The 25,219-nt window shown below is 41.1% G+C and overlaps 2 protein-coding genes across 4 annotated transcripts in view; one reads left to right on the forward strand and one right to left on the reverse strand.

Moving 5' to 3' along the window:
• Positions 1 to 25,219, reverse strand: part of rasgrf1 (Ras protein specific guanine nucleotide releasing factor 1) — a 148,126-nt gene that overhangs the window by 11,803 nt on the left and 111,104 nt on the right. For 2 of the 3 annotated variants that reach the window (XM_060877708.1, XM_060877710.1), the window contains 8 exons: positions 8,197 to 8,567; positions 5,883 to 6,002; positions 3,476 to 3,646; positions 3,270 to 3,376; positions 2,472 to 2,584; positions 2,301 to 2,361; positions 2,094 to 2,197; positions 1,455 to 1,539 (listed from right to left, as the gene is read on the reverse strand). In XM_060877708.1, coding sequence (XP_060733691.1) covers positions 1,455 to 1,539; positions 2,094 to 2,197; positions 2,301 to 2,361; positions 2,472 to 2,584; positions 3,270 to 3,376; positions 3,476 to 3,646; positions 5,883 to 6,002; positions 8,197 to 8,567 — 1,132 coding nt within the window. The remainder of the gene's footprint in view (positions 1 to 1,454; positions 1,540 to 2,093; positions 2,198 to 2,300; positions 2,362 to 2,471; positions 2,585 to 3,269; positions 3,377 to 3,475; positions 3,647 to 5,882; positions 6,003 to 8,196; positions 8,568 to 25,219) is intronic. The other variant, XM_060877709.1, reaches the window with a different exon arrangement.
• On the forward strand, positions 22,917 to 24,977 carry LOC132851087 (uncharacterized). Its single transcript, XM_060877711.1, has 2 exons — positions 22,917 to 24,770; positions 24,857 to 24,977. Exon 1 carries the CDS (start codon positions 22,927 to 22,929, stop codon positions 23,956 to 23,958), a length of 1,032 nt encoding a protein of 343 aa, XP_060733694.1. The 5' UTR covers positions 22,917 to 22,926; the 3' UTR covers positions 23,959 to 24,770; positions 24,857 to 24,977.

The following is a 25,219-nucleotide window of genomic DNA, read 5'->3' on the forward strand; positions in this document are numbered from 1 at the left end:
AGGGACAGGACATGTTACCTATAATGTCTCTGTGGTGGCAAATCAAAAGAAGCAAGCCCTTCCTTGCCTACATTCCCTACATTCCCTCAATTCCCTATGTGCACAGCAACATCAGCATGTAAGCTTCCAAATCTAAAACGCAGAGATCAGAGTCAGAGGAGAGGGCAAGAGAAAAGGGAGGACCCATCTCTTGTTCCGTTCCACCAACCTAATCTGCAAACCCCATGATCAAAGGGACCTGAACCATGAGGCGCAGATGCTTGGCTTGGAAATACAGCCAAGTGGGATCAGAGATTACGCGGAGGAAACCTCTCACAGTGCATGAACCCGGCTCCCTCGAGAGATGACCGGGCATGCTTCTCTACCAAACAGACAATGCAAAGACAGTGCATGTCATCCTCCATAATATAGCAGGGGCATGAATGCATACACATCTTAAAATGCTTTTTCCCCCTAGACTAGACAGACAAGACAATCAATTGATGCACACATACACAAAGCACTTACAGTACATAAGACGAATAAGCTGGAAAAATGTGACATAAATGACCTCATATGGATTCGCTGGCATGCATTCACTTAATGACATGTCCTTTCTAACCCATTAAATAGCCATGTGCACATAGAGCTTCAGACACAACTTCCTCAAAGAACCATTCCCATAGCATCAAGTTCCCTTGAAAGGGAACTGAGATTACTTGTTAACAGAGCAGGAAGTAATACACAAAAGGACTAGCAAAGCTAATGAGAAAATAGCAAACCACAAGATTCAATTGTGTACTCCACTCTAAGCTCAAAGTGTCAGGGAACGGGGGTGTCTTCACAGATAAAAAAGCCCAAATGCAGGGATAACAAAAAGGGGAAAAGGTTTTATTGAAGGGGAAAAAATAACAAAAGGCTAGAAACACAAAACATGGTAACACAGAAACAGAAGCAAACAAAGACAACAGAATCGAAAGGGCTGGGCATCCACAATCGATCAGAAAGCACCACTTCCACCCCAGAAGCATGATTAAAAAATATTAAAAAGGCAAAAAGATACAGGATTGCAACATCCCCACAGGCAAAAAGTGAGGCAGCACCCTCCACGGGAAAACAGGAAGTGAAGCAGTGTCCCCCTAGTGTCCAAGTAGGGAATAGTCCCAGCTATTCCTGACACAAAGATAGCAAAATATGCTCAACATGGTCAAAAATATGATAGGTGTCTTTCGGCAGTGCAGACATCTGATGCAATGCTGAACGTTATGCAGCTGTATACAAGTTGAATGTTAAGCAGATAGGACCATGTGTTTTTCATGATGTACAATGTGAATAAAGTGAAAAGAAAAAAATGGAAATTTGGCTATGTGACAGTCAGGTGATTCCACACCACACATGGTAGTTAAGACAGGTGAAAGAGAACTACAATTTCAGTGCTGTTGTTCATGACAGTGTCACCATAGATGCATATATACATCATTGAAGTGCTTTGTCGTTGTCATGATGTAGGGTGTCTTTTCATTTTTGTCATTCTTCATCCAGCCTTGGCCAAAGAACTCCCTGGAAATAATAGTGACAGTGTTATTTTCAGAGAATAATATAGCCATTTTTAAAACATAATTTACAGTATGGAGTTTTGAATTTGTCATCCCATGTATGTGTGGATTTCCTCCCTATACTATATTACATTAGGTGTTAAATGTACCCTGTTAAATGTACAGGGTGTTGCATGTTACTTTAACATTAATGGTACCAAATTATGTATGTTCACTGTAAAATATTCCTACATCATAATGTCATGAAAGTGTGTTGTGCTGAGGAAGAAGACCCTACACTTAGATAACCTAATCTTAGATTATGTTAGACCATAATAGTGTGGTGTACACAATTATTAGATGAAGCCTAATAAGAACAACAACAAAAATTAGTCTGTAAATGGTGTCACTGCAAATATGTTATGGTCATGTGTTTGACTCACATATTTTCATAATATTTATATAGAATGTAATTAGGCAAGGTTAATTACATGTATCCTTTCTCTTAAACGTGTATAGACAGTAGTAACTAATACTCTTACGTTTAAAAATGCTTAAAAATACTGAACATATACTGACTCGTATGGGATAACTTTGAAAAAAAGATGGTCCAGCAGGGTGAGCTGCTCTGCAATCTCTAAAGCTGAGTGGTTCTCAAAAGGCTCTGCTTTATCACCCTCAGCCTGTCAAATACATATGTACATAAACACATACACTGAAATTGCATATTAGTTAAAATGTAAAATCATTCATGCTTTTAACATGACCCAACAGCATCTCACTCACCACCTGTAGTACATCTTCCAGAGAAAGCTGATTGTCACCAGGATCCTCCTGTGTAAGTGTCCTATTAGATGAATAATTAACAGTCTTTATACAGCATAAGAAGAAATTAGCTTTATAAATGTATTAGAGGGATAGAAATCAGTTTGGGTATATAATGATGTTGTGCCGTACCTTATGATGTTGGCCGCTGCTTTTCTTTCCTGAGTCAGAAGCTCAGGGTCATGCATAACTTCCTCCAAGAAGGATATCACATTCATTTTTAATTCTGTATTAGTCTCAAAATCCTAGATATGCATAGGGAATGAGAAAGGGAGGGAGAGTGTAGTTATTTTTTGAACAGCAGCCACCACTTTCCAAAATTTATTTACCCCATGTTTCCTAATATGAATTCAATTATTTTCCTCAAAGCAAACATTGTGAGCATGGCTCAAACATGGCTTCATTTTCTTTTACAGATATTTTTGTTTACTTATGTATTTATTTATTAATTACCATGCTAAGAACTAGGTGCCCCTTAGAGGTCAAATGTTTCTCAAAGATTTGTGACCCTTGCATACAGACCACCTTTGAAATTAAAACTGAAGAACTGTATATATGAACTCTTCTCTGAATACAGAACTCTTTGCAAGAGAAAGCAAATACATTGTTAGAGTATGCAAATATCTTTGCACAATGAGAATGCAAAAAAAGTTGACCAAGCTAAATTTTTCTTGGGAAACCCATAGTTGAATAAATTAAAATAAAAGTATTGAAATATACATTTTCCTCCCACTTCATATTTTTTTATCTCCAAAGTGCTCCATAAAAGTCACTGGTATTTCTATAAGAGTGTTTGTAAAAAGTGTTTGTAATAACAAACAAATTAAACCCAAATGTACTGTACAGTATGTGCCTGGCTGGGCCAATAAGACAACCACTGATAAGTAGTCGATAGAAGGTTAAATGAGAGCATGCTATGTAAAATTTCACCTGGGAATGCTTGGACACCCAGTGCCTTAGGACATTAAGTACTCTGTTAGTTGCCGCTCGGCGAATCACAAACTCCTTATCTCCATTCCTCTGGTCTGTGGGGAATCCTGGTAAACAATCACAATATTAATCGAATGTTAATTAATGCCTGCCTTTAATTCTGTTATTACGTTGCACTGTTGCAGCCTAAACATAACAATTTTTACCTGTGCTAGCCAAGGACATGCGGCGGTACTTTTCCTTGGTGGGTGTGCCCTCATTGGCCCCAGCCGTGGCAATAGCAAAAGCAGATGCTGCTGAAAGTGCACTGCGGTTGTTGTCTATTTCTCGGCAAGATGACATCATCATTCCATTATTATATGAAAACAGGGAGAAATCTACACAAAGGTAGAGCAAAATAATCTCTTACTGTATCTTAAAGTTATTACATGCAATTAGACATTTTATAAAAAAAAAAACTAATTAAAGTTCAAATTAACAAAATTCTCAACCAAAAGCACCTGTGTAATGTTATGTTGAATTATGTTATATTGTATAGCACTCCTTAGTGGTCTTTCATTTCACTGTAAATAAATGACTTACTTCATTTGCAACCACATTCCTCTACCATTCTTGACAGACTGACCAAATCGTGGATGCAGCAGGGATGCAGAAGAAGCAAAAGTAAAATAATTAATCGATCAATGCCATGCTGTCATGACTCAAAGCTAGGTGCCCCTTTTATAACATCTGGTTAGGCTCTTGACCAGACTACAATCATCTGCCACCCCAACCCACTGAGAATGCCATTATAGCTTGCAGCTAATAGCATCACTCCTCTTCAGTCTTTCCTCTTAACTGGGGATTTTGTTATGACTTTCTGGTCCACATAGGGCTATGCCTCCTTGCATGACTGAGAATGAGAAAATATGGCTGATCATGGATTAAACCCATGTAATCGAGCACCCACAAGCCAATGCCACAAGTTTACTGTGCACACCTTGTCAGATGACCACAAGCATGTCATTATAATGTTGTTATAAACTATATGTATATCATGATTATCTTGACTTGGCTGGAAGCACAAAACAAAGTGCCTGTGAGGACCACCACTCCTCACATGACCAGGAACTGTATATTACTATAGATCATGTGAGAAATACACAGAATCAGTTACGGACATCTGCTGGACCAGACCACATTCTTGGCAGAGGGCTCAGAGGATATGCAGACCAGATGGTGGATGTTTTCATAACATCAACGATATCTTCCTAAGCAGCAGTTTTATTCCAACCAGCCTCAAGGCCATCATCATTGTCCCTGTGCTGAAGAATTATTCAGTGTCCAGTCTCAATGATTACTGTCCCATTGCATTCAAACACACACTCGTGTAGTGCCTTGAGATTCCCTTCAAGAAATTTTGACCCTTTGTAGTTTGTGTATCTTACCAGCTGCTCAATATATGATACCATTGCCACCACCCTTTATTAGGAGATTTGGGAATGAAATTGCCATGATCAGCATTGCACTCCTTTTTCTGCATTCATGACCAGTTGATAAGTTAAAGACAGAGTATGTAATTTTAGACCAAACAAATAAAATTTAATTTAATTATCTGTGATGTACAATTGCAGCTGCTTAGCTTCCATACAAACCATCAACGGAAATTGGCAAATCCAAAGGATTGCTAAAACTCACACTTCTTGCAATCACTCTGGTTACCTTGCTTAAAAATGATGAGTTGCTCACCTATCTCCTGCCCATCAGGGACTGCTGGAACCACTGCAAGAAACAGTCATAGTAGCTTGTGTGCTCTTTCTCCTGATTCCATGTGACTGTAGCCCATTCCAGAAGCTTGTCTGTCAGCATGCTGACAAACTGTGATTCTGGTGTTGTCTGGGTGCCCCTCTTGACCAGCATGAAACCTTTACAAGTGCTCGGGTCACCAGAACACTTTTCTGGACAAGTGACAAGTGGGAATATACATTGGGGTTCCACCTACAGAGGAGCTAATCTAAATATTTAATAAACGTATTCATTTGTTGTTACGGTTCAACAATGAAGTGGCACTGGCTCACTAATGTTTGTCACCATCCATTTCTAACTGCTGCATCCATAGAGCAGCAAAGTATTCTGTCAGGAATTAGTTAAGGATGCAATTGCAAGTGCACAATTTTTTTCCCCGCAAATCTATATGCTATTATGTTGACTAAGTCAGTATTTTGACTTCTCACTTATTTCAACTTAATAAGTCAATATTTTAAATTAATATCTGGTTATTTTGACTTGATCGCTTGCTTTGTAATTACATTCACTAATGACTGTAAGTAACTGTTTTGACAACTCATTATTCTTAATATCTGATTTTTCTGAATTATGTGATTATTTTGACTTAGCATCTCATTATTTTAACTTGATAAGAATTCTTTTGATTTATTATTGTTTTAATTTTTTGGATTGATGCATTTCTTTGACTTATATTATAAATTCTTAAGTCAACTTATGGTTCTTATCACACCAAGAAGCTCAGAGGGGTCATGTGCTTATAGGCCATGTGGCCAGTTCTAGGGAGTGTGAACAGAGAAGATGACTTGTGTGGCTGGTAATGAAAATCAAAGACAGTGTGCATACTACCTGAAGAGGTTTTGCATTTTACAGTTTTTGGAGTTGTAGGCGATTTGGTGGGCGAAGCCTCTGCATCAGCCTCATCACTCTGGACCGGTTCACTGTCACTTTCTTCCCTCACTGAAATATCTATGGAAAAAAAGCATTCATTATTGTTAATATACAGTAGTTTGAAAAAGTGTTTGCCCCTTCCTGATTTTGTAAATCTTTTGCATGTTTGTCACACTTTAATGTTTCAGATCATCAAACAAGTCACTCCAAAGTCTTCATTTTGTTTTTCTTCAGCCATTTAGAGGTGGACTTGCTGGTGAGTTTTGGATCATTGTCCTGCTGCAGAACCCAAGTTCACTTCAGCTTGCGGTCATGAACAGATGGCCGAACAGTCCTTCAGTATTTTTTGGTAAACAGCAGAATTCATGCTCAAGTCTTCCAGGTCCTTAAGCAGCAAAACAGCCACAGACCATCACACTACAACCACCATATCTTACTGTTGGTATGATGTTATTTTTCTGAAATGTGGTGTTACATTTATGCCAGATGAAATGGGACACAGCTTCCAAAAATTTTAACTTCTGTCTCGTCAGTCCACAGAGTATTTTCCCAAAAGTCTTGGGGATCTTCAAGATGTTTTCTGGCAAAACTGAGACGAGCCTTTATGTTCTTGAGAAAAGAGAAGAGAGGAAAGTTTTCCAATGGTAGGGAGGAGAAGGAGAAAGAGTGACAGAAGCTACAGAAGAAGGGGATATAGAGTGGAGGATACGATGGGTAAGAGAGAAATGCTTGTTTTTAGGTAGAATAGGGATAGTGAAGAATACTAGGTGATAATCAGAAATATGAAATGTGGTAGCAGTCATGTTTGTAGCTGGGGAAGGACGGGTGAAAACCTGGTCTAGGACATTTTCTCCCTTGTGTGTGGGGAGCCAGCTATTGAACATCAGTGAGAAGGATTCCAGAAGAGTCAGGATGCAAAAAGACTAATGCTTGTCAGAATGGAGGTTGAAATCACTAAGCACTGTCAGAGGGGTGCTGTCAGATGGGAAAAGCATTGAGTAGTATGTCCATAAAAGGGAAAAAAAGCAAATAGAGGATAAAACAAATGGTGTAGCGGTGATCTGTGGAGATATCCAGTCTCGGTTAGCGTGAAAACCATACCATAACACTAAATTTGCTCTTAAATTGATCTCTTGATCCGACATTATAAATCATATTCCTGTAAAAAAAAAAACTCCACTTGTTTCTTGTAAACACGTCTGTGTTGCTAAAAAAAATACTATTGGCTGTTGCCTGTGCTCCATTCTGTGTCTGGGAGAAGCTTACACAACAAAGAAGGCGAGGGGCCATCACCCCGATACACAAAATGTTTTGCCTTACTATTGGATTTTGCTTTGAGTGATGTGAAATTGAGGCTTGAGGACAAGCAAATCTCCAGAAAACTATGTTTGGAAACAAAACAACATTTAAATCCCATGTAAATGTCTCAGACCTTTAAATTGAATGAAGCAGTTATCTACAGAATTAAAAACACTTTTTTTGCTTGGATAAGGATGCAGATAATTATAACTAATGTGTATGAAGACTTTTTAAAACAAACCTGAAATAGTTATATTTGGATGGAATGAACACCTATAAATCAAATAAATTCAGTTTTATTGTTTGGTAGCTGAGGAAACTCAGATACAGCGGTGTGCCAACATGGCACTGGAGAGTGCATCTAAACATTCTTCTACAAAATCCTCTCTATAATACCTTGGCTTCACAATATATAAATTAAACTTGAAACAGTTAATGATGAGATGTTATAACAGATTAATTGAGTTTTTAGGCTTTTACTGCATGAATTCAAAGAGATATACTCTCTAAAATTGTAAAATGTTGTCAGGTGGAAGTTTTATTATTATTATTTTTTGCTGTGTTCTGTCTTCTCTGAAGCTATCTTACATGTGCTACCAATTTTTTAAAACCAAAATTATTCAAATACAAATGAGATGAACTCATTTTAAATTGAGCATGTCATTTTTAAGCAAGAGGCTCAAAAATAAGCTGGAGGCCTAGGGTGAAAAAATTCATTTTGATTCATAAGATTTTTATGATTTAATGTGAAGATAAATTCATCCATATTCAAGACATTCACTGTCCCCCACTTTTTTTTGCAGTGTAGAAAACAAGAGTGTATGAATTTCCATGCAGTTTATTACAGCAACTCTTTGCAGTTTTAATCACATTAAGGCGGTACAATACACAATACAACAAATAGAGAATACAAAATAAGTAACTAATTCTTAGTTAAAGAGGCAGTTAAATTTGCTCTGGCATACTCACTCACCCTGTCTACCAAGGGAGGGCTCCTCTGCTCGCTCAGATTTGCCTTCAGCCTCATCTGTGATTTTGCTTGTAATTGGGCTGGACACATAGAGCTTGTTGATATCCAGTGTGGTCTTGCTGAAAGGTGTAATGGTGGAGTACATGCTTGCATATCCATTGGAGGAACAAGTAAGTGCAGCAAGGTCCAATGCCTTGCCACCTGTGATGATGGGGATGTTGAGTGAGAGCTTGCGGCGCCGGTTGGGAGAAGATGTCTTGCCAAGGGCCAGTGGAGGAGGTGAAGAGAACTTACGGCTGGCACGAGGTGACTTGGGTGGTTCACCATATAGCAGTTTAGTATTCTGGCTGCTGGCAAAGAACAGCTCTAAAGAGCTATGCAGTCAGAAAGAGTGGGAGAGAGAAAGAAATAAAAGAGATATATTTCACATTCATAAATGTTTACTGAGAATTTTAAAAAGCATCATAAGCATAATTAAGCATTAGTCATTATGGAACTTGGAAGAGAACAAAGTACCACAGTGTCTGGAAATGTACTGGAGAGATGCAACACACACACACACACACATATATATAAAAGTTTGCATACCTTGGGAGAATTTGCAAGATGTGTACCATTTTTTAAATAAAATGTGAGTGAGAAGGTAAAACAAATTTATTTCATTGTAAGGCATAACTGTCACGGTTGGAGCACCTGCCTCACCTCCAGAGCACCAACATAGAGAAGTGTCTCTGGAGTACTAGTCGCTTCCGGACTGCAATTCCCACAACCCCCGCAATGGGACTAATTATGCTGTAGCCAATTTCCCACGCTATTTAAGCGAACTTGAACTTGACCCCATTTGCGAAGTCTCGATCAGTCTGAGCGTTTCTTTGTGTGTTCCCAGTTCCGGTTTTTGATTTTGTTTCTGTTTTTGGTTTCTCGATTGTTTGCTGCCTGTCCTGACCTTCTGTCTGTTTTCCCGGTTACCATTTCTGCCTGCTCTACGTTATTGTGTTTGCCTGCCCTGACCTTGCCTGTTTGACTACGTTTATTATTAAAGCTGCAAATGGATCATCAGCCCTATGACTCCTCATTACAAGAGACTTCACCAATGAGCAATCCAGCAGCCATCCTCCAGCTCGCGACGGAGCTCTCTGCCCAAGCCCAGCAGCTCGCCGGCCCTCATCAGCAACTGACACGGCTCACCTCGCTCACCGGAGAGCTCGCCGCGGCGCTACAGAATTTATGAGGGACCACCGGGGCGTCTAGCCCCGCGCCACCGGCGGTGCTGTCCCCAGCCGCCTCGTATACCGCTCCTGCGGTCGCCAGCCCTCAACTTGCCTTCCCGGACAAGTTTAACGGAGACCCCGGGAGGTGCAGAGGTTTCCTGATGCAATGCTTACTCTTCGTGGTGCAGCAGCCCGCTCTCTACCCAACCGAAGCCAGCCGTATTGCATTCGTCTGCACCCTCCTCAGCGGCAAGGCGTTGGAGTGGGCCACCGCAGTATGGAGAGAGGACAGTACCGCGTTTTCCACCTTTGAGCACTTCCTCGCTCAGTTTCGCGCCATCTTTGATCACTCCGCTACTGGTGAGAGCACAGAGGAGTGCTTGCTGGCCATAACCCAGGGAGACCACCCTGATGCATATTACGCACTAGCATTCCGCACCCTCGCCACGGAGGCAGGCTGGGAGGAGAGACCCCTCAAGCTGCTATATCATAAGGGCTTGAACCCGGACCTGCAGGCCGAGCTCACCTCTCAGGACGAGGGGAGAAGCCTGTCCGAGTTCATAGAACTCTCCATTCAGATCGACAACCTGATGAGGACCCGTTGCACCCCCGTATGTGCCTTCCGGCCGGAGAGCACCTGGCCCGTGCAGCTGGATTACACGCATCCCACAGTGGCCATAGCCATTGATTTCATCACAGATCAACAACTACATGGTAATCCTCACCCTCATCAACCGGTTTTTGAAAGCCTGCCACCTGATCCCTCTACCTAAACTTCCCACGGCATTCGAGATGGCCGAAACCCACTGCAACTGCATGTTTCCTTTTTTTCGGCTTGACCGAGGACATCGTGTCCGACCGAGGTCCCCAATTCACGTCATGAGTCTGGTCAACATTCCTCCGACAGCTGAACGTCAATGTCAGCCTCACCTCGGGATATCACCCACAGGCAAACGGGCAGACGGAGCGCCTGAACCAGGAAATCACCCGCTTCCTCCACTCGTACTGCCATAACAATCAGTCCAACTAGAGTGAATACATTGTGTGGGTAGAATACACGCAAAACTCTCTCATCAAACCTGCTACGTGCCTCACACCTTTCCAGTGCATACTGAGCTACCAACCTCCCTTGTTCCCATAGTCCAGCGAGCCATCTGACCCACCGGCCGTGGATGAATGGTTTCGCCGGAGCGAGGAGACATGGAACGTGGCGCACCGCCAACTGCAGAGGGCCATCCGGAGACAAAAGACCCAGGCCAACAAGCACTGCAGAGCGCACCCCGACTATCAACCCGGTCAGTGGGTCTGGCTCTCCACCCGTGATATCCGTCTCTGCCTGCCCAGCCGGAAGCTCAGCCCTAAGTACGTGGGTCCGTTCAAGATTGTCAGACGCATAAATCCGGTGTTGTACCACTTGGCATTGCCTCCCACTTACCGCATCTCACCCACCTTCTACGTCTCGCTGCTGAAGCCCGCTAGTGGGGGCTCTGTCACGGTTGGAGCACCTGCCTCGCCTCTCGAGCACCAACATAGAAAAGCATCTCTGGAGTACTAGTCGCTTCTGGACTGCAATTCCCACATCCCCCGCACCGGGACTAATTACGCCGCCAGGTGTAGACAATTTCTTGAACTTGACCCCATTTGCGAAGTCTCGATTTGCTTTAGCGATCAGTCTGAGCGTTTCTTTGTGTGTTCCCAGTTCCAGTTTTTGATTCTGTTTCTGTTTTTGGTTTCTCGATTGTTTGCTGCCTGTCCTGACCTTCTGTCTGTTTTCCCGGTTACGATTTCTGATTGCTCTATGTTATTGTGTTTGCCTGCCCTGACCTTGCATGCTTGACTAGGTTTATTATTAAAGCTGCAAATGGATCATCAGCCCTATGACTCCTCATTACAATAACATGGCACAATGGCACAATAATCAAACAATCCCTGTTCAAAAGTTTGCATACCTTTAGTTCTTAATATCTTGAAACTCTTGTATAGTTTATACTAGAACATTTTCCTTCTTTCAAAGTGTGAACACATCGTCGATAGCATCAGCTAGTTGTTTACACCCTCTCACACCAATTACCTATGTTGTACTTGCCCTTGAGTGCAGGTAAGGACACATTTGAGATGCACTCTGTGGAATTAGAGCTGGAGACCATGGAGAAGCAGATCCGTGACCTACAGATAAAGCAGGCCCATCCGCTGGAATCTTCCAGGATGGAAGTTCACCTGTCCCTGTACATTCACCTAATACTCCTTCCACCTCTACTCCACGTATTTCTCTGTCCAGGCCCAGCGCACCCAGAAAGAGGCCAGCAGCAGCGGAAGACGTGACCCTGGCACAGGGTAAGGACCTCAGCCCCACCACAACCATCAGTCTTCAAGAGCTCTACCAGGAACTGCTTCTCCGCCCCTCGTCATGATCATCGAAGACTGCATCATCTGTCATGTCTGTGCTACTGTAGTTAAAGGTAAGGTGTGAACATGCTGTTTTCCTGGTGCCCATGTTCTTGGTGCTGCTGCACAGGTACCCAGCATCCTGAGCAAGAACACCAGATCTGTTGTCCTTCATGTCGGCACAAATGACACCAGCCTTAGGCAGTTGGAAATCCTGAAGAAGGTCTTCAAGGTAGTTACAGCAAGAACCAAGAGGTTCAGTAGACTTTTTGCCTTAAATTAATGGTTACAGTTATGGTGTCAGGATCAGAAACTACTCTTTATTGACAACTGGAATGTTTTCTGCGAGCGTCCTAGGCTATTCCATGCTAATGGCCTGCACCCCAGCAGAGTATATCCATTTCTGTTCCCCAAATAGTGAGATCCAAGAGTAAATTTATGAAAAGCTCTCTAAATAATCTTAGCATAATTTAACAAGAAAAACTTCTTGTAAATGAAATTATCTCGGAAAACAGCCTTATTGCACTCTGTCTTACTGAAACCTGGCTTTATCAAATGATTACGTTGGTCTAAATGAGTCTACCCTGTCAAGATATATCTATAAGCATGAGCCTTGTCACACTGGTCATGGACTTTCTTACTGTTAATCAGAGAACAGGATCTAGGTTTAACTTCTTTGAAGTGCTTGTCTTTAATGGCGCACTCTTGGATATACAGAAGAAAAAAATTGTGCCGTCTCTTGCACTAGCAACCATGTATAGTCCCCCAGGGCCCTACACTAATTTTCTTAGAGAATTTGCAGATTTTCTTTCAGACCTATTGGTTCATTTTGATAAAGTGTTAATTGTAGGACATTCACACTGACAATACAAACGATACTTTAGGACTCGCAACTCATCTTAATCATACGCTAGATTTAATATTATCGCACAGAATAGATGTCACTGATATAGATATCATACCTAAAAGTGATGACATCACAGACCTTTACCTCATACTGTACACACTACCCATAGAACAGATTAACCATGTCTCACCAAGTTATCAACTTGGTAGAACTTTAATTCTGACAACTAAAGACAGATTCACAAATAACCTGCCTGATCTGTCTATCTGCCTGATCTATACCCTTAAACTCAAACAATCCAGATGAAATAACTAACAGTATAGGCACTTCACTAGCACATTAGACACTGTAAGGTTAGAGATAAAACACCTGCACCATGGTATAATAGCCATAGTCAGGCCCTTAAGAGAGCAACCTGTAACCTTGTGCAAAAGTGGAGAAAAAAGTAAACTAGATGTTTTTAGAATTGCTTACAAGGACAGTATGTCCAGTATAGACAGACTCTAAAAGCTGCTAGCCTAAGCACCTGAGCAAACTCATAGAAAATAACCAAAACAATCCATGGCATTTATTTAGCAAAAAATCAGATCTGAAAACACTATTCCGTCACAGTTCAGTAGTTAGGAAATTATAAGATTATTCTCTAGTAAAATTAAAGGGTATCAGGAACAAAACAGTTGACGTTCAACTCGTGACAGCTTCTCATGATCCAGTCACACCTAAAGCTCTACAATTACAACTACAGTACCTTACAAGAATAGGACAGGAAGAGCTATATTAACTTATTACTGCAGCTAAATGTTTGTTATACCCCATTCCAACTAAATTACTGGAAGAAGTATTACATACAGCTGGTGAGACTCTTCTCAGTATTATTAACTCCTCGTTATCTTTAGGTCATGTCCCTAAATCCCACTCATTAAGAAACCTAATTTAGATCCTAATAAACTATAAAATTACAGATCCATTTGGAGCTTCCATTTATGTCCAAAATATTGTTGTGTCTGTTCAACTGTGCTCCTTCCAATAGGAGAACAATATCTTTGAAGAGGTTCATTCAGGTTTCTGGCCCCATCATAGCACAGAAACTGCACTTGATAAAGTTACAAACGACTTGTTCTTAGATACCATTTTGTAGATTTAAATGGAGAATCCTCCAATTTATCACCAGCATAGCGACACTCATATTACGTCACTCACAATATACATGCTTCCCTCAGGATACATCATTAGAAGGCATGGGATTACCTTCTATTGTTATGCTGAAGATAACCAGTTGTATATCTCATCAAAACCAGATGAAATATCTAAATTGTCTAGGTTAACCAAGTGTGTTAAAGATATAAAAAATTTAGTAACCTGTATTTTCTATTTTTACATTGTAATGAAAGAGAAATATTACTTATCGGTCCAAAAACCAGTACACTGAAGCTCTCACAATTCAACTTCCATATAGAGGGAAGTACTGTACTGTTATTACTACAGTAGCTCAACAGTAAAAGACCTGGTTGTTATATTAGATGGCAACCTGCCTTTTGAAAATTATATCACGTATATTACAAAAACAGCCTTCTTCCAGCTTAGAAATATTGCCAAGCTAAGATACATTGTATCTGTATCTGATGCTGAGAAGCTAGTTTATGCATTCATGAACTCCAGACTGGATGCAATACTAGGTGGATGTCCTGCATCTTCAATAAAAAGGCTACATTTAGTCCAAAATGCAGCTGCCAGAGTTCTTACCAGGTTGAGAATATATGATCATATAAACCCAATTTTATAATCTCTACACTGGCTGCCTGTTTTGTTTAGAATTTATTACAAACTGCTGCTACTTAAATACAAGGCTCTAAGTCTAAGCTCTAAGGCTCTCTATGGTTTAGCTCCCATGTATCTAACATCCAAGAGCACCCCATGTACAGCTTTTGTGCTGCAAATTGTCTGCCAGTATTTTGTGATAACATGCTGCATTCATCTTGCAATCAACCAACTTGTTTAATTTGTACCTATAAATGAATGTGATGTAACTGCTTGTAAATAACAACAAAAAAGAACTTTTATATGTATTAAACAAAAGAAATAAACAAAAAAAATATTTCAACTGAGGAAAATGTTATACACCCTATGCCCTAATAGCTTGGATTTCCCCTTTGGCTGAAATAACCTCAGTGAGACATTTTTTGTAGCCATCTACCAGTTTCTGACATCAGCTGGAAAAAGGTTTCCCCCACTTCTCAATGCAGAATTCTTTCAGCTGTGTGTTTGAAGGGTATCTTGCATGCCCAGTCTGTTTCAAATCACTCCACATGATCTTAACAGGATTTACATCTGGGCTTTGACTCAGCCATTCTGAAATTCTAATGCTGAAAGGTCCAGTTTCATTTTTTGACAGATGGTCTCAAATGTTCCTCAAGCACCTTCTTATACAATTTAGAATTAATAGTGGATTCATAGTGGAAAGCCCCCCAAAATTAAATTTTAGACTCATCTGTCCAAAGCACATTATTCTAGACATCTTGGCCTTTGTCTCTGTATTTTTTGGCAATCTTCAGTCCTCATGTTTTTCTTAGACAGCAAAGGTTTCCACCTTGCACACCTCCCATGATAATTAAAGTTGTGCAGTCTCTTTCTGATTGTAGATTCATGCACTTTGACATCAACTGTAGCAGGTTAGGTTTTCCTGGGGTCTTCTTTAAGCATCTCGCAGTTTTCGCTTGGGGTGAATTTGCTTGGATGGCCTGACCTAGCTATGTTGGCAGTTGTTTTAAATGTTCTTCACTTACAAATGATTTTTGGACAGCGGAATGGCTGATGATAATTTTTTTTTTATAGATCTTTTAATATCCCTTATCAGACTTATAAGCATCAACAATCTTCTTTCTGAAGGCCTCTGAGAGCTCTTTGGATCTCTGCATGGTAATACCTCTGGCTTCAACAATTTAGAGCAAATTAAATATCTAAATTAATTAAATTAATTAATTAATTAATTAAATATTAAATTAAATATCAAACTAAATATCTGAGGTTTAAATAAGGCAAGCCTTCTTCAAAATGCTCTGTAACAAATGTTCTAATCATTTGCACCTGATGTAATATACCTGTAGGTAATTTTATCCATTTTAAGTAAAAATACTTATATTACTATGTGGTGGTGACCTATTTACTCACAAGAAATAAGATTTTTTAAAATTATATTTTACAGACCATTTAAAAATGACATTTCTTTGATTGATATTTTAATTATATAATAATAATAATAATAATAATAATAATAATAATAATAATAATAATAATAATAATAATTAATGTATATATTATTGTTAAAATGGAGATTAAATGCCAATATTTTTAACTTAAAAAAATAACTAAATTTCATGTGGTGCAGGCAGTGACTTCGACCAACAGCATGCATACAGTAACGGCCAAGCATTTGATGCAAAAGAGGGTCTCCCTGGGGATTTCCTCCACATTTGAGACAAGGTGGCAGACAACAACCTAAACCAACCCTCCCTCCCAAATGGACACTCTCTTAAGGATAACAAAATGCTGGCTCCAGCTGAACACCATCAGCCCCGCGGAGAACACTGAGAGGATGGCCGTAGACTGGTTTCTGTGGGATCTCCTGCCAGAAGAGTGAAAGGCCAGTGGGCTTTAAGGAGCCTGCAGAGAAATGTTACACTAGATTGTACCTTGATGACCCTGGGAATCAGCAGGGGGAAAAAGCAAAAGAACCACACAGCCCCACACTGACCAAACCTTTTGCTGACCAGACTCAGATTCAACTGGGGAGAGGAGGATGCCTGAGAAGACCCCAGGACCAATTGACAAGCCCATGCCACTCAGCTAGACCTCACCACCCAGCCACAGGACAACAAGCCCTGGCTTACCGGTTGCAGACTCCACACCCACACAACTGCCCAAAGCCCCTCAGGACACCCAGCATACGATCCTACATAAGTCAGCCAAGCCAGCAGGGGCACTAATGGTCTCAATTTTTCAAGTCGATGTCCATGAATTCCCTGCCACTCATTAGTGGCCACTCCTGGTGGGCCTCATACCTGACCTACCACTGCCATTCCCACATGGACACAACTAGACAGGATTCAGCACCACTATGGATACATTTGTCTGTAAAGCAAGAGCCCAAGCATCAGGAGTGCAGAAGGTCTGCATGGCCCAGGAGGCTCATGGCTTTGCAATGGATTTGCAAACCTACATTGGTATCCAAACACGGCGAATCCTGATTTAAAATGATTTAAAAATGGCACTAACGATGTTGTTTTTTTTCTTGTTGGTCACAGTAACTGCCCCCAGCCCCTGAAGCAAGCGGTTTTTTTAGTCTAGACCAGCAAGGTTTTAATGCTACTGTGACTGATGTTAATTTTCATGTATGTATATTTACAATGTAAATATATGCATTTCACTAAAAATCCTTCCTATTTGTTTTATTTGTTTAATATGTTTTATGTCATGTTTAAATTAATTAGTTCTATTTTTGGCGGAAGTGTTTTCTTTTGCGATTAAGCTGTGTTATGTCATGACGTCATTCGGGAAGTGCGCGCTGCTCCTCAGTTTACTTTGTGCATACTGAGGAGAGGTAAGCTGTTAGCGGTGCTCTTCCGGGATTACTTGTAAAATTGAGTTTTACACATTTGAATTTCACTCATAACATGTTCAAATATTATTGTTAAGTGTTATTAATGTAATATGTGATATGTAAGGTGATTTGTGGATGGATGGGGAGGATTAAGCGTCTTATTCAATAAGTACAGCGAGCAAATAAGCATGTGCATTGGCTAGGCTTAGTGATGCTAGTGAGTTAATGGCTGCAATTTGACTTGTGCAGGTGGTAAAGCTGACCAAGCAGCCACGGTTATTTTGTTTCTTTCTGTATTCCATCCAGGTACAGTAACTTCTAATGTTTTATAATTTGTTTAATTAAATTTGTATTTCTGTTTTATTAGTTTACTTTGTGCATACTGAGGAGAGAATTGTTGAGTGTTGGTGACAATAAACTCTCCAGTACTGCTGCAGCAAAGTTGTAAAGACTAGTTATTTCACAACACAACGCAGAGAACGCGAGCACCGGTCAGAACCGAACGTGACCGGTTACAGTGGTGCCGTGACCCGGATGAAGGTCAGTTTGCTTTGGATCTTCGTCCAAGAATCAACACCGTTTGATCACCGGAGGGCGCTGCACTTCAGTCAAGGTTCCAATGAACAGTAACACACTTTAGTGCATTGCTAAGGGACTGGACACTCCGCTAAGAGATTAGTATTGTTACTTTCTTTTTCTTTCCTTGCTATTTTCAGATTCTTAAAATGATTTTTCCATGCTGATGTGTAGATAAGGTTGTTTATTGAAAATTTATTCTGTGTTTAGTGATTTATACATTATTGAACAGAGATGGCTCATAGCTTAGATACAGATAGTTTCAATGTTGAAGGGGGTATGTTAAATTTTAGCTTTGGGAGAGGGAGATTTTCGGGTGATTGTGTATCTACACCAGGTGTAGGGAAGGGTAGTGGTGAAAGAACACCGGGATTTTGCTCTACTCAAATAATTGGACAGACACCTGAACAGCTAAGAAGTAATCCATTATCGGTTAACTCGGATTTAAATGATGTGGCATTGCATGACCTCGTAACGCACATCGCTCAAGAGGTAGGACGGACAATAATATCTGCTCAAAGTGAAAGGAGGGTTGGAGAAAGGGAAACCAGTAGTGCACAGACTCATAGTTTAAGTGCAGGTCAGTCATTCTCAGAAATACCCTCACTTAATTTGACAGGAGTTAAACTAGTCATGCAGTCTGAAGTAAAGGAGCCCCCACTTTTCAGAGGAGATGGAACTGATAAGTTCAATGTGCATGAGTGGGGGGAACTAATGGACACTTTTTTGCGGAAAAGGGGTATACCAACACCAGAGCATCATCATGAAATCCTTACGAGACTGATGGGTAAAGCTAAAGACATTGTTAGAATCACTCTTCGTAGTAACACTTCTCTGAGACCCTCGGAGAATCCCAAGGTGATATTTGATATTCTAAAACAGCATTTTAGCGAGGCCAGATTTTCTTACATGCCCTTAGCAGATTTCTACAGCACAGTACCTGTTGCCGGAGAAAATCCAGTTGAATATTGGGTTCGTTTGAATAAGGCCGCAGATGTTGCGGAAGAGGCTTTGATTAGACTCGGGCGACAGATGGATAACCCATGCCAAGAAGCGGCCATGATGTTTGTCAAATATTGCCCAGACCCGTCTTTGACAGCGATTTTTCGTTTGAAAGCACCAGATAAGTGGACAGCAAGCGAGGTACAAGAACATCTAGACAGATATCAGCTTGAGCAAAAAGAACAGTCAGTAGTTAGGTCTAAGCGTGATATCACTGCGAGAAATGCAACAGCTCATACCCAGTCACTTAGGGAAGGGAATGCCACCACAGGAGATTTCCCTGTTGTGACGCCTGATGATGCTAATGCTAGTACCTTATCTTTACAGAATGATGATAGTTGTATAAAGACACTTATCAGTTTACTTGATCGTGCGCTAACTCAGAATAGTCAGGTAGAGTCAAAGGGCCCTTGGCCAAGTCAGTCACCTATGAGAGCATGTAAAGTATGTCGATCTCACGAGCATTCCACTTTGTCACATTGTCGACGGCAGCGACTCTGCCTTGCTTGTTTCCAACCTGGCCACATAAAAAGGAATTGTGTGAACATTCAATCAAGTACTGACAGTCAGACTGTACAGCCATCTCAAGGTTCACCGGCTTTAAAATAGTCGGCCCACATCTGGGGAGGGGACGTGTGGGTGGAACAGAACGAACCCTCAGTACTACAGACATTAAAGAAGTTTATGAAAGTGCATGTGCACAAGCTCCGACCCAAGTCAAGGTGATTGCACAGAATATGCAAACATTGGAAGTATTTGATGAGTTGTTCTATGCACCTGTTTATGTGAACGATAAATTCCAAATGATGGGAATGTTGGACTCTGGATCCATGGCTTGTACTTTCAGCGAAGCAGTAGAGAGCAGAATGCTCAGAGATAATGTGTTACCGAAACCCACACCACTGACACAAGAAATAATGTTAGTGGGATGTGGAGGTAAAGCAACGAGGCCAAAATGCATATACGAAGTCGAGCTTAAAGTATATGGTATGAGATGCTTGGTACCAATCTTGGTCGTGCCAGGGCAAAAGGATGATTTAATCATTGGAACCAATGTGGTGAAGTTTCTAATGAGTCAAATGAAAGCCAATAGTGATCATTGGAGAACTCTGTCTAACAGTGCTTCTGAGTCATCTTTATCATGCAAACGTTTTTTAGATGTTATGGCAAATACTTGCTGTTGGAGGGGTAGTGACCCACCAGATAAGATTGGGACTGTTAAGCTTTTTCAAGCAGTCACATTAGTGGCAAAAAAAGAACACCTTGTTTGGGGAAAGTTGCCAAGTAATACTGCCATGTCACCAGGAAGCACTGTCATCGTAGAGGCCACTTCTTCCCGAACTATGCCTCGGAACATTATCATTGGCCGTGTCGTTACACCTTTATGGGGAGATCGATGGGTACCTTTGAAAGTTATCAACCTTTCAGACAAACCGATCACTTTAAAAAAGAACTGTAAGCTGGCAGATGTGTTCCCATGTCATGCTGTGGAAGATTTTGAACTTTTACAGGGTTATAGTCAGGCTCAGGTGGCTGCACCGGAGAGTATATCTCAGCCTGGTGCCATTGCTGATCTTAAGCAGAGACTAAAGGCTGCAGACCTTGGTGACATCAACATCGATTTGTGTTCTGCTAGTGATGCAGCAAAAGACAGGCTTGTGCAGCTGCTTGAGAACTATAATGATGTATTCTCTAAACATGCTTTAGATTGCGGAGAGCTCAAAGGTTTTGTTCACCGCATTCGCCTAACTGACGAGCGTCCATTCCGACTTCCGTACCGTCGGATACCACCTGCTCACTATCAAAAGTTACGGCAAGTTCTCTCAGAAATGGAAGAGCAGGGAATAATCCGTAAGTCAGTGAGTGAATATGCTTCGCCCCTTGTTTTAGTATGGAAGAAAGATGGTAGTCTAAGAATTTGCACGGATTTTAGATGGCTGAATGCTAGAACCATCAAGGATGCTCACCCACTTCCTCATCAATCAGACTGCCTTGCTGCTTTAGGAGGAAACGCTCTCTTCAGCACTATGGATCTGACATCAGGTTTCTATAACATCCCCATGTCTGAAGAAGATAAAAAGTACACTGCGTTTGCAACTCCAGTGGGCCTTCATGAGTATAATAGGATGCCACAGGGACTGTGTAACAGTCCAGCATCTTTTATGCGCATGATGCTGAGTATCTTTGGGGACTTGAATTTCAGTAGCTTGTTGTGTTATTTGGACGACTTATTGGTGTTTGCACCTGATGAGGAGGCAGCGTTGGACAGGCTGGAGATAGTCTTTCAACGGTTGAGGGATTACAACCTCAAGTTAAGTCCAAAAAAGTGCCATTTCATGCAAACATCTGTTAAATTTTTAGGTCATATAATTGACGGGAATGGTGTATCTGTTGATCCTTCGAAGGTTGAAGCCATAGCCAAATTGTCAAAAGAGGACCTCATGGAAGAGGATGGGTGTACTCCATCTGTCCGAAGGATTAAGTCTGTTTTGGGCATGATTCTCTATTATCAGCATTTCATCCCAAGTTGTTCCTCAATAGCCAAACCGTTGTTTTCTTTGACAGCTGGACAGAAAAGAAAGACAAAGGTCAAAACTGGGACTAGGGCAGGCACTTATAGGAAGTTGAAATCAACCGATTGGACTCCCGAGTGTGATGTGGCCCTTTCTAAACTGAAAGAGAGCTTATTGAAGAGCGTGGTTCTAGCACATCCTGATTTCTCTCTTCCATTAATTTTGTCAACTGATGCATCTCTAGATGGACTCGGGGCTGTGCTATCACAGATACCGGCTGGGGAGGAGAAAGCACGCCCCATTGCATTTGCAAGCAAGACTCTAAGTAACTCTCAAAAGAGGTACCCAGCACATAAGCTTGAGTTTCTAGCCCTGAAGTGGAGTGTATGTGAAAAATTTAGCCATTGGTTAAAAGGACACATGTTCACGGTATGGACAGACAATAACCCTCTCACTTATATACTAACTAAAGCTAAACTCGATGCTTGTGAACAACGCTGGGTATCCAAGCTTGCTGCTTACACTTTCGATCTTAAGCATATTGCTGGGAGCAAGAACATTGTAGCTGATGCCTTGAGCCGTGATCCTTTTCCAAAAACAGTGAGTCATAGGCTTATCACAGAGAGATACAGCAACTTACTTGCTGAAGCTGACCGTGTTGATGAGGATGGGGTTCAGGACACTTTTCGGTTGCAAGTGAACAGTCTCCATGTAACGCCCTTGGCTAATACAGCGTCATACAATCATGATACAGTCAGAACCCTCTTAGGTCTTCATGATCAGTGGGAAAGGGTAACCGAGCTGAGAGCCATGCAGACAATCCAATCGATTCAGAATATGGTAGCGCCCGGGTGTGATACCATCTCAGCAATCCCTTTAGAGAAAATCAGGCAGGATCAAGAGTCAGATTTAGCAATCTCGAAAGTGATTCCTTTTTTGACTCAGAAAAAACGACCATCAAGGAGAGAGATGATTGGAATGGGTGCTGGAACTTTATTTCTTCTTAAGCAATGGGATAGGTTGAAATTGCAAAACGGAGTAGTTTATCGCGTCTCGAAAGATCCGTTAAGCAATCACAAAAGGCTCCAACTTGTAATTCCATCAAGTCTTAAGGCTAAGGCTTTAAATGGTGTACATGATCTTGCTGGACATCAGGGACAGTCAAGAACCCTCCAGTTAGCTCGACAACGTTTTTACTGGCCTAGGATGGAGTATGATATTAGGGAGTATGTCAAGTGTTGTCAGAGGTGTGTATTGGCCAAAACACCAGAGCCATCTGCTCTAGCCCCTCTTGAGAGCATTAAGACTTCGGTACCGATGGAGTTGGTGTGTTTGGATTTTTGGTGTGCTGAGGATAGCAAGCAACGATCCGTGGATGTATTAGTTGTTACTGATCATTTTACTAAGTTGGCTCATGCTTTTCCGTGCGCAAACCAGAAAGCGAAACAGATAGCCAAGAAGTTGTGGGATCATGTTTTTTGCGTCTATGGTTTTCCGACACGTATTCATACCGACCAAGGGGCTAACTTCGAAAGTGCACTCATTGCAGAATTGCTTAAATTGGCTGGTGTTGAGAAGTCTCACACTACAGCATACCACCCGATGGGGAATGGTGTAACAGAGCGGTTCAATCGAACTTTGGGCAGTATGCTACGCTCCTTGCCTCTTAAGGAGAAACAAAAATGGCCCGAGCAGATACAGGCTCTGACATTTGCGTATAATGCCACGGTGCATGAGACCACTGGTTACGCCCCATTTCAGTTAATGTTTGGTCGTATCCCAAAGTTGCCAGTTGATGTCATTTTTGGGCAGGTGTTCCATGACCCTATGGTTGTTGATCATAGTAACTATGTGCAAACGCTAATGTCTCACCTCAAAGAAGCAGCATACATAGCTCAGAAACACACTGAAAAGGAGCAGAGAAAACAGGCCAACTTCTATAATCGGAAGGTTAAGGGGTTATGTTTGAACGTTGGAGATAGAGTGTTGCTCGCCAACAAGGGTGAGAGAGGAAAGAAAAAACTTGCTGATAGGTGGGATCCAAATGTCCATACGGTAAAGGACCGGGATCTTAGGGCTAACATATACAAAGTGATTGATGGAAAGGGTAAGTCAAAAGTGGTGCATCGCAACCTAATTCTGGACATCAGCTTTCTACCTATTGAACCAACCCAAGATGAGGATGTTCTGTCAAGTGCTGGGAATGTGGAGACCAAACCTTGCATGTCGGATCTGTTCGATCCAACTGATGGGGGTGGTTCTGATGACAGGATGGGAGCATGGGTGTCTGATGAACAGGGAGAAGTCGAGGGCCAAGAGTCTGTTTGTGGTGATTTGGAATCTGATTATTCAGCAGAATGTTGTAGTCCAAATGAGGTTGCTGGAGATTGTTCTGATCGAATGAATGATGAAGATGGTGAATCCTACTCTAGTACCTTAGACCAGCAAGTAAGGGCTGTAAATGACTCCAATACTAATCATATTACTGACATGCCAGCACACACATCAGATGATACACAGAGTTTTAGGACTCGTGCAGGGAGGGTGGTCAAAAAGGTTAGTCGTTTGATTGAGTCTATGACACAGAAGTCACCAGTTGTGAAGAGGGCAGGATCGTTTCTTTCTCAGTTTTAAGGAGGGTTTTTACTTTCTTTTCTTTGGCATAGTGTTGCGAATAGATGTGCACGATGTGGAGTTTATAGAGAATAATAGATCAGGTTAATGAATACTGTAAAAGGCAGTATGACTTTCTAAAGATGTCCAGGACTAGACCAACCTTGGATTATTCTAACCTGTTAAGCGGGTAACATAGTATGTTGAACTACAAGTAAGTTTTGCTTGTGAATCTGATTCTATTGTTTCCATTGTCTAGTCCAGTCAGGATTTTAGTGAAATTCAGGAGGGGTGAATGTGACTGATGTTAATTTTCATGTATGTATATTTACAATGTAAATATATGCATTTCACTAAAAATCCTTCCTATTTGTTTTATTTGTTTAATATGTTTTATGTCATGTTTAAATTAATTAGTTCTATTTTTGGCGGAAGTGTTTTCTTTTGCGATTAAGCTGTGTTATGTCATGACGTCATTCGGGAAGTGCGCGCTGCTCCTCAGTTTACTTTGTGCATACTGAGGAGAGGTAAGCTGTTAGCGGTGCTCTTCTGGGATTACTTGTAAAATTGAGTTTTACACATTTGAATTTCACTCATAACATGTTCAAATATTATTGTTAAGTGTTATTAATGTAATATGTGATATGTAAGGTGATTTGTGGATGGATGGGGAGGATTAAGCGTCTTATTCAATAAGTACAGCGAGCAAATAAGCATGTGCATTGGCTAGGCTTAGTGATGCTAGTGAGTTAATGGCTGCAATTTGACTTGTGCAGGTGGTAAAGCTGACCAAGCAGCCACGGTTATTTTGTTTCTTTCTGTATTCCATCCAGGTACAGTAACTTCTAATGTTTTATAATTTGTTTAATTAAATTTGTATTTCTGTTTTATTAGTTTACTTTGTGCATACTGAGGAGAGAATTGTTGAGTGTTGGTGACAATAAACTCTCCAGTACTGCTGCAGCAAAGTTGTAAAGACTAGTTATTTCACAACACAACGCAGAGAACGCGAGCACCGGTCAGAACCGAACGTGACCGGTTACACTACTTAAGAATTTTAACTATTTTAAATTACGCTCTGGCTGTGAACCAGCACTCAAACTGCCTTAAGGGGCATTAATGTGCTCCTGGAGAACCGCTTGTCCTGCAAATTTTTATAGTAGAATGACTAATAATTAACAGATTTGTTGAATCAGGTGTGCTGGGAGCAAGCTAAAACTAAAATATGCAGGAGAGGGCATTCTTATAAAATGTGATTGACATGTGTTTGATTGTTAAAACA

Source organism: Tachysurus vachellii, chromosome 9 (assembly GCF_030014155.1).
Source record: "Tachysurus vachellii isolate PV-2020 chromosome 9, HZAU_Pvac_v1, whole genome shotgun sequence".
Classification (NCBI taxonomy): domain Eukaryota; kingdom Metazoa; phylum Chordata; class Actinopteri; order Siluriformes; family Bagridae; genus Tachysurus; species Tachysurus vachellii.

What these genes read in the sequence shown, in the direction of transcription:
- LOC132851087 (XM_060877711.1), top strand. Translation starts at nt 22,927, where the DNA reads ATGGGGAATGGTGTAACAGAGCGGTTCAATCGAACTTTGGGCAGTATG.